Source organism: Helianthus annuus, chromosome 13 (assembly GCF_002127325.2).
Source record: "Helianthus annuus cultivar XRQ/B chromosome 13, HanXRQr2.0-SUNRISE, whole genome shotgun sequence".
NCBI lineage: Eukaryota > Viridiplantae > Streptophyta > Magnoliopsida > Asterales > Asteraceae > Helianthus > Helianthus annuus.
In genome coordinates, this window is record NC_035445.2 from 164,946,787 (window position 1) to 164,959,505 (window position 12,719).

General features: G+C 37.6%; 2 protein-coding genes across 2 annotated transcripts; one reads left to right on the forward strand and one right to left on the reverse strand.

Annotated features, from left to right (window-relative positions):
- Positions 1-3,500: 3,500 nt before the first annotated feature.
- On the forward strand, positions 3,501-4,998 carry LOC110900205 (glu S.griseus protease inhibitor). Its single transcript, XM_022147111.2, has 2 exons — positions 3,501-3,602; positions 4,626-4,998. Exons 1-2 carry the CDS (start codon positions 3,572-3,574, stop codon positions 4,817-4,819), a joined length of 225 nt encoding a protein of 74 aa, XP_022002803.1. The 5' UTR covers positions 3,501-3,571; the 3' UTR covers positions 4,820-4,998.
- A 1,886-nt stretch (positions 4,999-6,884) lies between these two features.
- On the reverse strand, positions 6,885-11,692 carry LOC110900204 (cysteine proteinase inhibitor 12). The gene is made up of 4 exons (XM_022147110.2): positions 11,459-11,692; positions 8,400-8,619; positions 8,177-8,322; positions 6,885-7,234 (listed from the first exon to the last, which is right to left on the reverse strand). The coding sequence occupies exons 1-4, from the start codon at positions 11,555-11,557 to the stop codon at positions 7,097-7,099; spliced, it is 603 nt and encodes a 200-aa protein (XP_022002802.1). The 5' UTR covers positions 11,558-11,692; the 3' UTR covers positions 6,885-7,096.
- Between the last annotated feature and the right edge of the window lie 1,027 nt (positions 11,693-12,719).

Genomic DNA, 12,719 nt, shown 5'->3' on the forward strand with positions numbered 1-12,719 from the left:
GAGCTAAATGTAGAGTTGTTAAAATCGCTTGTCGCTTGATAAAAATTGTTTAATTTTCTGCTTAGTTGTAAACGAGTCGTCAGCTCGATTCAATTTGAATTAATTTTTATTAATATATACTAGTATGGAGCATGCACGATGTAGTGGGAGCGATATTTTGGATTGCGACACTGCACGATGTGGCGGGGGTAACACTTTGCATTGCGACTCACGTTTCTAGTAGTTTTCTTATTCATATAATAATTATTGTAACATTGCGACACTCCTTTCTAGTAGTTTCTTTTAGTTTAGAGTTAATTTTCGTTTTGCTCCCTGTGGTTTGGTCACTTTAACAGTTTTGCCCCCATCATTTAAAAGCGGCTATTTTCCTCCTTGATGTTTTGATCTTGTTGCCAGTTTGCTCCCCGGCTCTATCACCATCCATTGTATATGTTAACTGGAAGGGTATTTTGGTAATTCAAGTATAAAGTAAGGGTACTTTGGTAATTTAAATATAAAGTATTAGTTCCTTAAAGCTATATTATTTTTATTAATATATACTAATCTCTATATACGCCCCGCTTGCAGTATGCGCACATCGGGGGCAAAAGTGAAATGCACTAATTTTAACGTTATTTTACTAATTTAGTGTAAATAACGTTAAAAGCTGAGGACGGTTAATCATGCATCATGTGGTGGCGTTGATAGCTGAAAGACAAAAGGGTAAATGCACTAATCGGTCTTTATCCGAATTGCTGAGTGTTATGTACCTTATGTCCAAGGCTTGATGCAAAACTACTATCGAGTCGGGGTTCTCATTGGAAGCAGTCTCTCTATTCCTACGGGGTAGAGGTAAAGCTGTCTACATCTTACCCTCCTTAAACCCTACTTTTGCTTTGCTATTGGTGGAATTTACTGAGTATGATGATGATAATCTCTCTCTACCTATTCTCTATGCTTCTTCTCTACCGCCACTTCACCTGTTGACCACCTCATATAACAACCACCTCCTATAGGGGTGTTAAACGGGTCGTGTTTGCGGGTTGGTGGGTTCAACCCGACCCGAACCCGAAACTTTTACACGAACCCGAACCTGACCCGAACCCGAACCTGACCCGAACCCGAAAATCGTATCATACATATTAACCCGAACATGACCCGAAGTTTTGTGGTTGACCCGAACACGACCCGTTCAACCCGATTTTTTTAATTTTTTTTTATGAAACTAATATATTAAAATTAAAATTTACTTAAAAAACACTACTGTATTATATTTAAATTATAAAATCTCATGTTAATTTCTCTATTTAAGTTATAATTATGACATAAAATACACACTCTATTTAAATTATGACATAAAAAATATTGTAAAAAAAACTAATATAATATAAATGTGTTAAACGGGTCAACCCGCCAACCCGTCTGGGTTGACCCGAACCCAACCTGTTAACCTGAACGGGTTCGTGGGTTCAACCTGAAACTGACCCGAATCCATTTAGACTAAACCTAAACCCGCGAATTTCATGTTAGGTTCATGTCGTGTTTTCGGGCCATGTCAGAAATTCACACCCCTAACCTCCTATGACCACCCCTATTATTTATAATAATAATAATAATTCAAAAAAAAAAGTAGATTAACCACCCCCAAAGGCCCTTTCTTCTAGACTCAGGTTTCTCATTGTGCACCAGCCACACCTAGCTAAGACAGAATTTCCGGCCACCAACGTCCTCGTCGGCCCCCATCTCGGCATCCCATCGCTTGAAACTGCCTCGCTACATCTCCGGTACAACATTAGATCTGAAAAGAACAATTTTTTTTGTAAGCACTCATGTCCGACCCCTTGATATCAATCCTTTTTCCGGAAAAGTCCGCAATGGTGCGGACGATTTTATGAACAATAACTAATGATGGTGATGGTGGCGACGTTTTTGGATATTGGCGACATCTCAATTTTACGGCATCATTGCCACCGAATCTGAACCACCACCATTGTGCACCACATCTGAAACATAGTCCACTAGACATAAAACATACACCAATTGAACCATTCATACCTAAAATTGGAAAGGGGTATTGAATTCTGAACATAAAAAACAAAAGAAACGTTGTTTGTGTGTGTAGGGGGAGGGGTGGTGACGATTTATCAATTTGGGATGTTTGTAGGTGCAGGAGGGTTTGTTGATCAAATAGAGGGTTTGTTGATCAAATAGTAGCAACAGGTTATAGTGATCGAGGTTGTGATCAACAACAACAAGACGTAGTAATCAAGGAGCAGTGATTTTAGGCTTGATCAAAGAAGGAAACCCAAGTGCAGTGCAGTGTTAGATGGAATCAACAATAGACTTCAAAGGCGATGAAGTAGCAGGTTTGATCAAGGTGGAAGAGAAAGGATGTTGTCGTATTTGTGGTTGATGGTTGAAGTGTTTGGACAAGTTATGAGTGAGATTCCAAAGGAGTCAGAAAACAGGTGGTGCGGTGTTGTAAAGCTGCAGCAAATGTGTTCATGCAAAACAAACACAAGAGACCGAGTATTAAATTGGAAGAACTTCGGGTCTTACTTGGTATTCAAGACCTAGGAGGAACTTGACAAGATTAGGGGGTGATTGTTAAAACTAATCTTGTTATAACTAAAAAATTGGAGGATGCTAAATGTTTAGTTCATTTTAGGTGGAATATATAGTATTCATAGTAGTTTTATTTTATTTGGTTTTCTTATAAGAGTGGGTTACTTGTTCTCGAAGGAGTTTATTATAAATAGGGATTATAACTTAGTGTTTATGATCCTTCAATTAGTTAAACAATTTCTAAGCTTTTCGTAACATTGCTTAAGATACCATCGCTAGAAAGTATCAAAACTTAGAAAGTAAGAAATGAATAAAAGTAAACGCAATTAAAAAACACGTATCTAAAGTCAAAGAGGTTACGTTTTTATGTGTTCAACGTACCTAAAGCCAGTTAATATATATATTTATATATACGAAAAAAAATATTGTTTGGCAGATTTTTTTTTTTTTAAATATAAACAATGTCGACATATGCATGGCAGATTTTTCTTAGTTTACATGTGATTTAATCCTAGACGACCCTTTTAAATTTTGATATTGACCCTCAAAAAGATTTTTGATCGACCCGAAATTTTTATATGATCCAAAAACAACCGGGCTGACTCTTTTGTATATTAGTGAGACAATTAACCCTTAAAATTTCACGACCCTCATGAAAAAATTATGGGTTCGTGTGTTCGTAAATGACGACGCGAGTCAATTTTTTTATCAATTTTTTATATGTGTATATAATTTTATTTAAAGAGTTTTTTAATGTAAAATATAAACCTAAAAATTTTCCCTTTTATCGAAAGATTTGATTGCTGCATTGCTTTCTAAAGTGGATAACAAAAAAAAGAATAGGTCAATCTTGTCGTGTCATCATCCTGAGCCAAATAATAGAGCCATAACCAAAGCATTAGATTAATATTTAAAATGTCAAAAATCAACCAAGCTATTTGTGTATAAATAGAGATATCGATTCCTACAAACTTTAACACCAAATACATCACCCTTAAAGATTTAAAGGCGTGTATAACATTGTAGCATGGCATCAATATGTGAACAAGTTGAGCAAGGTATTATTCACTTCATAATATATTCATATTTCTCTCTATATATGTGTATATATGGATATTGTATATACACACACACCAACATAGAAACAAGGGGATTGATCATTCTAACTTGGCTCGTGTATGCAGCCATGATACATGGCCGGCCCTGGGGGTGGACGTGGAGGATCACCGGCTAGGGTCTGATATTTCAAAGGACACGTTATTTTATGGAAAAAAAACCCGATATGTATATTTTTTTAATAGGGTATACCCGTACAAACACCAATATAGGCTCACTTACAAAACTATTTTTTATGGTTTAGATTAGTTACTAGCCCATTGACATTAGATTTAGACTTGTAGTGAGCTCAATACCCAATTTCGTTAACGCCTAAGGGCACATTTTTACGAGCTCGAACTGGGTACACGAATTCTTAGGACCGACCCTGACATGCATGTCTAGAAAATGCATGGAAATTTGATTCATAATGCATCATTGAATAGACATTATATATGCATCGTTCATATGTGTTATAAAAACTTTTCTTTTAACTAAAAAAATGAGTTTTGACTTTATCATTACTATATTTGTAATTGACCATATAACTTTGCGCTTATGCAAGATTGGTCTCTTGCGCAAGCCATGTTTTTTTTTAAGTTAAGGTTTTGTTATTTTATATTTTGATTATTTAATATTTTTAAAATTATTTAAAGCTTTTATATATATTTTTTAAGAATTCAAATATTAAAAATAATATATTTTTTAAAACATATTGGTTTTTAAAAGTAATAATAAAATAAAAACCAATATTTTTTTCTTAAATTCTCAAGGTCCTGCACTGACACGACTACAAGTGTCAGATTTTAGTGAAGAAAAATGTAAAAAATAAATAAAAGCTAATGGTCACGATGTTAATCTGATTTGGTTACATTGTGTTTTTCCATGTACTAATCTTTTAGTATGGTTGAGTCAGTTATCATATTTAAAACATTTGTGTATGTATAGATTAGATATATTGTATCACAATTCATGTGTGTTTGTAGGCAAAACATCATGGCCAGAGCTCGTTGGGGAGACGGGAGAATGTGCAGCGACGACCATAAAGAATGAAAACCCGTTGGTTAACACACGAATCATCTTAGAAGGAACCGTTATCCCTCTCATTTATATCTGCGATAGGGTTCTTATATGGGTCAATGATAAGGGAATTACCATACAAACCCCTACGATTGGGTGATATATTGCAAATTACTGAAGTTTGCATGTTTATTATGTTCGCTAATTAATATAAAACTAAATAAAAATGAATGTTGTTGGAGTATCTGTGTTTGACGATTGTGTCATACTTTTATAGAATAAAGTTATTGTATAACATGTATTTAAACAATATATATAGTTTTCTTTTTAGTCTCTAAATCTTCTTATTGATCATTTGTCTTCAATTGTTCTCATATTTGCAAGAAAGTAAATAGTTGTAAACTTCTAACACTTTTAGAAAACATAAGAAATATATACACTTATACCAATTTTTAAAAAGTACCCAACTTGAGGATTTGAAGAGCAAAAATTATAAAATAAATAAATAAAGTAAAGAATACACAAAATTCACAAACCAAACCGTACCAAACAAGAAGGTTTGGAAATTTTGCATTCCAAAATTGAATGGTAATATGTACACCTGTTTTGTATGGGTGTGCACTTTTTTTTTAAAAGTTGAATACACGGTCGACCGGTAATGCTTAATTTTTTTCGACGTTCTGATGTATATTTTATTAACAACGGAGTTGCATTCAAAACAGAATGTTTCTTTGGTATCAATGTGAAACACGTGTCAATGTCCTTTTGAGCATATTACAACTTTATTTTGTTGTTTTCTTCTTTCGGTCGCTATAGCAAGTGTCGATAGCATTACGAATCAAGCCGATAGTGACCGAATTTTCATCGCATAGCGTGAGGGAGTCCTGCTAGTTATAATTATACGTGTAGGATTTGAGTTATGCTAATAAAATGATTTTATCTAAGAAAGTGTAAAAAATAAACTAACATATGATGTCTTAATTTTTTAGACTTGGTGTAACTGCTTTTTTTTTTAACATGGTGTCGGGTCCTTTTTTTCGCATGGTGTGAATGTGTAACACTAAGGTGTTGTTTGTTTTTAAAGGAAAAATGTCTGCTAGGGATGCGTATTTGGTATCGGGTACCGGTACCAAACCGTACCGGGTATATTCGTTACCAGTAGCGGTACCCACTTTCTCTGTTTTTCGGTACCGGTATTTACGGGTAAAACACCGGCAAGTACCGTACTGGTACCGAACCGGTATATTCGGTATCGGTACCCACTTTTCCCGTTTTTCGGTACTGGTACCGAACCGGTATATTCGGTACCGGTACCCACTTTTCCCATTTTTCGGTACCGGTTCGGTACCAAACGGGTACCGTGCTCATCCCTCTGCAGTCTGCGGACCACATCTGCAAAAATCTGCAGCAGAAGAGGTGGACCAAACTTCTCCAGTTTGCCAGAAGAAGACTGTTTGTTTTTTAACCTCTGGCAAGCTGTTGAACATCACACAAATTCTAATTACCATTTTAACACAATGAATACCACAATCAAACAACATAACAGGCATGAGTAACACTAAAATTAACAAATCTTGTTTAATAGAAGCAAATTCAGCAATCAATTAGCAAACAAATCGTCGAACAATTGGTGTGCATTTTATCAAACAGTTGGTGATCACTATACTATCATTGTTCTAAACATTCAAACATTGTTCTCAAACTCATCATCATTATCATCATATACACAATCCCATTTGCAGAAAGATCACACCAACATATACTAAAGAGTAAAAATAGTCATCTGTAAATAGAAAGAACATAAAAAAGTGAAATAAAGAAAGAAAGAACTTCTTGGTGGAATTCGAACTTGGTTTCTAAAGCTAAACCCGTCATTAAACTTAGCCATGAACTTCCCTTCCTGACTCTCAAGACTCTGAAACTGGACTCGGATCGGATCCTACCGAACCCAAAGCATAGTTTCTAAGTTCTAAAGTTGGACTCGAAGCATGTTGTCATGTATCGTATTGTATTCTGATCGGTAAGTACCAAAAGTTATATTTTATATTCTCGCTTACAAAACATATAGGAACACAAAAAGGCCGGGCCGAGCCGAGCCAAGCATAAACTCATCTCAACTCTAGGGTAGTTAACAGTTCGTCTAAAAGTTCACATCAGAAGTGACAAAACCGGACCATCCCAAAATTCACAGGCATATATAGTCGAAATAAGTACTTGCATGCATCAGGCAAAAAGGGTAATTTCATTACAAGTTGAAACGAGTCAGGTCTGTTTAGTTGATCCGAGCGTTTTCCCTGTTTGACCTATTATAATGGGTCAAAGTTGACACTTTTAATCATACATAAAACACAAATCAAACACGCATCGTCCGGGCCCACATTTTACAAGCAAAGGTGTAGCATTTAGGTATTATTATTACACATAAAACACAGTTTAATTAGGAATGGTCCTGAACAATGTTGTTAAGATGGAAAACCCCTTTGTCATCCTTATGCACATTAGCCTTAACCTTCTCTTCTTTGTCATTCCTTTTGAGCTTCACTAAGATATCATATTTCGCAACGCCTTCCACATTCTGTGACATAATTTTTAATATCAACGTTTCTTAACAAGAGTGTTTCGGGTCAACCCAACCCATTTCGAGCAGTATTTTGAAGGAAAAATTACAAGTTTTGTCCTTTACCTTAATATCACTCATCAGGCGGTGTCCTTTTTAATGAGTTTTGACAAGTTTTGCCCTTTACAAGGAATTTTGTTGCACGTTTTGTCCTTTAGGCTTAACCCAGTTAGATTTTCTTGTTAAATCTTGTCACCCAAGGGTATTTTAGTCTTTTTACCCATTTATTTAATACTATTTAAAAGAATAAAACAAGATTTTTAGGGTTGACTCTTGAAATAAATGGGTAAAAAGACTAAAATACCCTTGGGTGACAAGATTTAACAAGAAAATCCAACTGGGTTAAGCCTAAAGGACAGAACGTGCAACAAAATTCCTTGTAAAGGGCAAAACTTGTCAAAATTCGTTAAAAAGGACACCGCCTGATAAGTGGTATTAAGATGAAGGACAACACTTGTAATTTTTCCGTATTTTGAACACATACTTGGGCACTTGGGGGGCTAAAGTGAAAGTGCACTAATTTTAACGTTATTTTACTAATTTCGTGAAAATAACGTTAAAAGAGGGGGATGGTTAATCATGCATCATGTGGTGGCGTTGATAGCCGAAAGACAAGGGGGTACATGCACTAATCGGCGTTTGTCTCAATTGCTGAGTGTTATGTGCCTTATGTCCAAGGCTTGATACAAAACTACTATCGAGCCGGGGTCTCATTGGAAGCAGCCTCTCTATTCCTACGAAGTAGAGGTAAGGCTGTCTACATCTCACCCTCCTCAGACCCTACCTTAGCTTTGCTATTGGTGGGATATACCGAGTATGATGATGATGATGATGATGATGAACACATACTTGGGTAAATCAGAATATGAAAACAAACAAAACTACAAAAGGCTTGCATACCTCAGCTTTAGCATGAACAACTTCTTGCAACTCATAAGGATATAATGAGTTGGATCTCATTTGCATCGTCTTGAGGATATGATTTGCCGCATCCTGGACCGCAGGATCATGAACAGGCACTGATTGATATCCTGAGCCATCACCGTCTAGTTTCAAAGGAAAGATAATAATCAGAAAATTTTATTCTTTTTTGTCGGATTATTATTTAAAAATTAATAGCGACCTTTTTGAACATGATCAGCAGAAGGCGTGTCGGTCACTGGTTCATTAACATGTGTGAATTCTTGTAATTCCTTGAAGTTCATCCATGGCTTTACCCACACTTTGGCTTGGTATATTTTCTTGTTACCGGCATCATCGATCTCCAATGTAAGATGATGCAAAGTGCCAGCAACCACTTGTTCTTGCGCTTTTATCACCCTCGCTAACTTCAGAAGTGCATTCTGAAAAAAGAAGAATATTTTATTAAGGTTATTTTTGCCGTCCAGGGTCGTATTTCAACCGAAACAGTAATAAGTAAACAATAAAAATAACAATAACAGTCTTTCTCAAACGTTAGTTTTGCAATTGTTGTTTGTCCTAAGTCTAAATATCTTACAACCTTCCTCAAGAAAACACCAACTCAAATACTCGCGAGTCGTAGAACATATATATTTGATTGATAGCGTTGAGTCATTTAGAAAGGATTGGTGGTTACTTTACAGCTTAAGTCGAGTACAGGGCTATGGCAATTGGCCTATGCAAGTTGACATGGGTAAAAATTAGGGATGAGCATTTGGTACCGGTATCGGTACCCATTTTCTCCATTTTTCGGTACCGGCACTTACGGGTAAAACACAGGTAAATACTGGTACCGGTACCGAACCGGTGTATTCGGTACCGGCACAGGTACCACTTTTCTCCGTCTTTCGGTACCGGTACCGGTACGGTACCTGTGTTTTTCGGTACCGGTACCGAACGAGTACCATGTTCATCCCTAATATAGGGAGTGTCATGCTTAGAAGAGACTCCCTACTAGGCCCACTTTTCAGGCCCAAGTGCATCCATCTCTCTTTCGGTTCAAAAGCCCCACTTTCAGGCCCTCAAGACACCTTTTTCAGGCTAAGTTCTGAAAACATTCCGGCCAAAAATTGTCTGAAGAGGTCTGTCAACTTTATTACCAACCCTAAACAAGCCTGGAATCAACCTAAATTCTAAAACAATGTAAACTGGCCCTAAAGAAGCCTAAAACATCTGATATCCCTCGGTTTTAAGCGCCTTGCATCAGGGACCAAGGCTCACCCTTTGCGCCTTCGACAACTATATGCATGCATCACCTAAATACTATGCTGTTAATATCGGTGATTATCGGTTATACTGATCCCCTAGTAAAATATCGGTATCAAATATTGATCAGAATATCGGCGATATTGACCGATATATCACTGATATTTGAGCGATATAACCTATATATCACTGAATTATTAGTGTTAAAGTGCTATATATATAAATTCTATATTAAAATTATCGATATCTCACCGAGATAAACTACATCTCAAATATCGGTCCTTAACTGATATCCAATATTTTACCGCATCGACTGCATAGCCTAAATACTAAGGTAGTGTTTGGTATGCAGGAATGAGAGACAGAGTGGAATGGATGATTACGAGAGAATGAAGAAAAGGGTGTTTGGTTGGTCAATGGAATGGAATCACCCATTCCAAAAGGTATTCTATTCCCTCAAAATCATTCCATCCAACCCATGTTTTTTTCATTTCATCCCCTCTTGCACCATTCATCATCAACACCACAACCCACCACCTTCGCCACAACCCACCACCACCACCCACGCTTCCACCCGCAACCTCCCACCCCGACAGCCGCCGCCGCCGTCACTCACCCGCCACCGTTACCACCAACCGCCACCGACCACCATCGTCGATGCCGCCACCCACCCCCACCTCCGCCGCCACCCACCCCCACCACCACCTCCGACGCCACCCACCACCACCGGCCGCCGTCGCCGCCACCGCCACTCCGCCACCACCACCCATCGTTGCCGCCATCCACCACCGCCACCTATAACCACCCACAATCACTACCACTGACCACCACCACCACTCACCGCTAATTTTATTTCTTCGTTTTTCTTGCCACCAAACAATATACAATAAAAATTCATTCCATTTACACATGTTAACTAAACAAGACATGGAATGGTAATGATACATTGCATTCCCTCGTCCATTCCATTACCTCGTCAATTTCATTCCTTCGTCTATTCCATTACGCGTACCAAACAGACCCTAAAGATATTTAATCAACAAAACTAAAGCAACCATCACACACACACACACACTTTGTTTTATCAATTTATTTCAATTTTGGCCCAAATAAACACCCAACTAAATTCTGAAAAAAGTCGATATCTCACCGAGATAACCTATATCTCAAATATCGGCGATATTGACCGATATTGTCACTGATATTTGAGCGATATATCACTGATATTTGAGCGATATAGCCTATATATCACTGAATTATTAGTGTTAAAAGTGCTATATATATAAATTTTATATTAAAATTATCGATATCTCACCGAGATAACATATATCTCAAATATTGGTCCTCGACTGATATCCGATATTTTACCGCATTGACTGCAATCCAGTTATCTCCTAAAACACTCAAAACAGATACCTCCATCACCATAGACCCTTCCTAAAACCCTAGTTTTTCCCTATTAGTCCAATCAACACACACACACACACACACTTTTTTTTATCAAGTTATTTCAATTTTGGCCCAAATAAACACCCAATACTTCCGGCAAAACCCTAGGTTTCCAATCCAGACTATCCGGTTAGCCCTAAATCACAATTTCAAGCAAAGTCATTCAACAATTTAATAAAAAAAGCAGGAATTCATAACATGAAAGTAATAGAAACCGATTAAGTTGGTCTAGTAAGTTGGTCTAGTGGTTAGTCACTTGATTTCTCTCCTTGAGGTCTCAAGTTCTACTCCCACTAGCATCACTTTGAAGGACATTGGTGGTGGCAATGAAGTTTAGAACTAGGCCTCTCTGGAGGTCGCCAGTTCGAAACCGAGCCGAACCGGGTTTTACCGCAGTGGGCCTTCGGGCGGCGGGTTTTCCCCGGAACTGGTGGCTTGGTGGCTCGGGTATGCATCCAACTCTGACCGTTATGGAGGAGGGGATGCATTTGCTCGATTGAGGGCATCCCAGGATGCTTATCCGGTGATTTATGGCCGTTCAAAAAAAAAATAGAAACCGATTAAGACCTCCTTTTTGTTGTGTTCTTCGACAGCAAAACGAGCGAGACTGTCGATATCGGCGCTGTTTGAAGACGATGAGTTATGTAAACCTCCGAGAGTTGCCATTGATTTCAACGAAGATGATGTTGAAGAAGTTGAAGAAGGGTTTGATGTAGCGTTGGATTTGCAATTGCGAAGATTTCGTTAGTGTGATATTTGTAGGTGTTAAATTTGTTTGTTGATCAACACGTAGCATACGCGTGTAATGTAAGCAATATAACACGGTGGATGTAAATCTCTAGGAAAAAGTATGGGATAGGGTGGTGTCGGTAAAGTATGAGATAGTGTGGTGTCGGTACCGTTATCAAAAATCTTTAAAGCTAGGTATTGATAACGGGGTAAAGTTATTCTACAAAGGCTTCTAATTATAAGAAGTGTAAAAAGGATTTATAGAGTGACAAGTATCCAATAAGCTAAAACTAAACCCATTATATCACCACCAAAAACCTAAACACTCACCCTACCCTACCCTACCACCACCCAAAAACCTAAACCCCCCCAACCCAAAAACCTTCCCCCCCCCCCCCCCAAAAAAAAAAAACAAAAAAAAACTATACCTCTCCAAAAAAACCCCCAAAAAACCTAACCCCCCACCCCCCCCAAAAACCTAAAAAAACTTAACCCCCCCTCCCCTAAAAAAAAAAAAAAAAAACCTAAAAAAAACTAAACCCGCACCCCCATCACCACCCAAAAACCTACCCCCCCCCCCCCCCCAGCAAAAAGGCTTTAGGTTTTTGATGGTAGTGGATGTTTAAGGTTTTTTTTTTTTGTAGTGGGGTTTTTTGTGTAGTGGGTTTTTTTAGGTTATTGGACACTTGTCACTCTATAAATCCTTCTTACACTTCTTACAATTAGGATCATTTGTATTTGATCCTAATCCTTGATACTGATACCAAAAATATTCGGTACGGTATCGATATTGGTATGGTACCAGTAGGTAAAAATTGGTATTTATTAACAACTCTTTCCAAAAAGTGGGTACTGGTATAAGAAATTCGATGTCGGTAGCCATGGCCGGCCCTGTGGGTAGGTGGGGAGGACCACCGGCCAGAGCCCGATATTTTGAGGGGCACATTTTTTATGAAAAAAAAAACCTGATATGTATATGTAAAATAATTTTTTAATATGGTACACTCATACAAACACCAAAATAGGCCCTTTCTTATGGTTTAGATTAGTTATTAACCCATTTGGCATTAGGTTTAGGTTTAGACCTGAGCCTAATACT

Bases quoted from the DNA above. Each gene is read 5' to 3' on its own strand.
- LOC110900205 (XM_022147111.2), top strand. From the start codon at position 3,572: ATGGCATCAATATGTGAACAAGTTGAGCAAG. The intron at 3,603-4,625 runs GTATTATTCACT...GTGTGTTTGTAG, and splicing joins ATGTGAACAAGTTGAGCAAG to GCAAAACATCATGGCCAGAG.
- LOC110900204 (XM_022147110.2), bottom strand. From the start codon at position 11,557: ATGGCAACTCTCGGAGGTTTACATAACTCATCGTCTTCAAACAGCGCC. The intron at 8,620-11,458 runs GTCTTAATCGGT...TTCTTTTTTCAG, and splicing joins AAGAACACAACAAAAAGGAG to AATGCACTTCTGAAGTTAGC. The intron at 7,235-8,176 runs GTATGCAAGCCT...ATTATGTCACAG, and splicing joins TTGTTCATGCTAAAGCTGAG to AATGTGGAAGGCGTTGCGAA.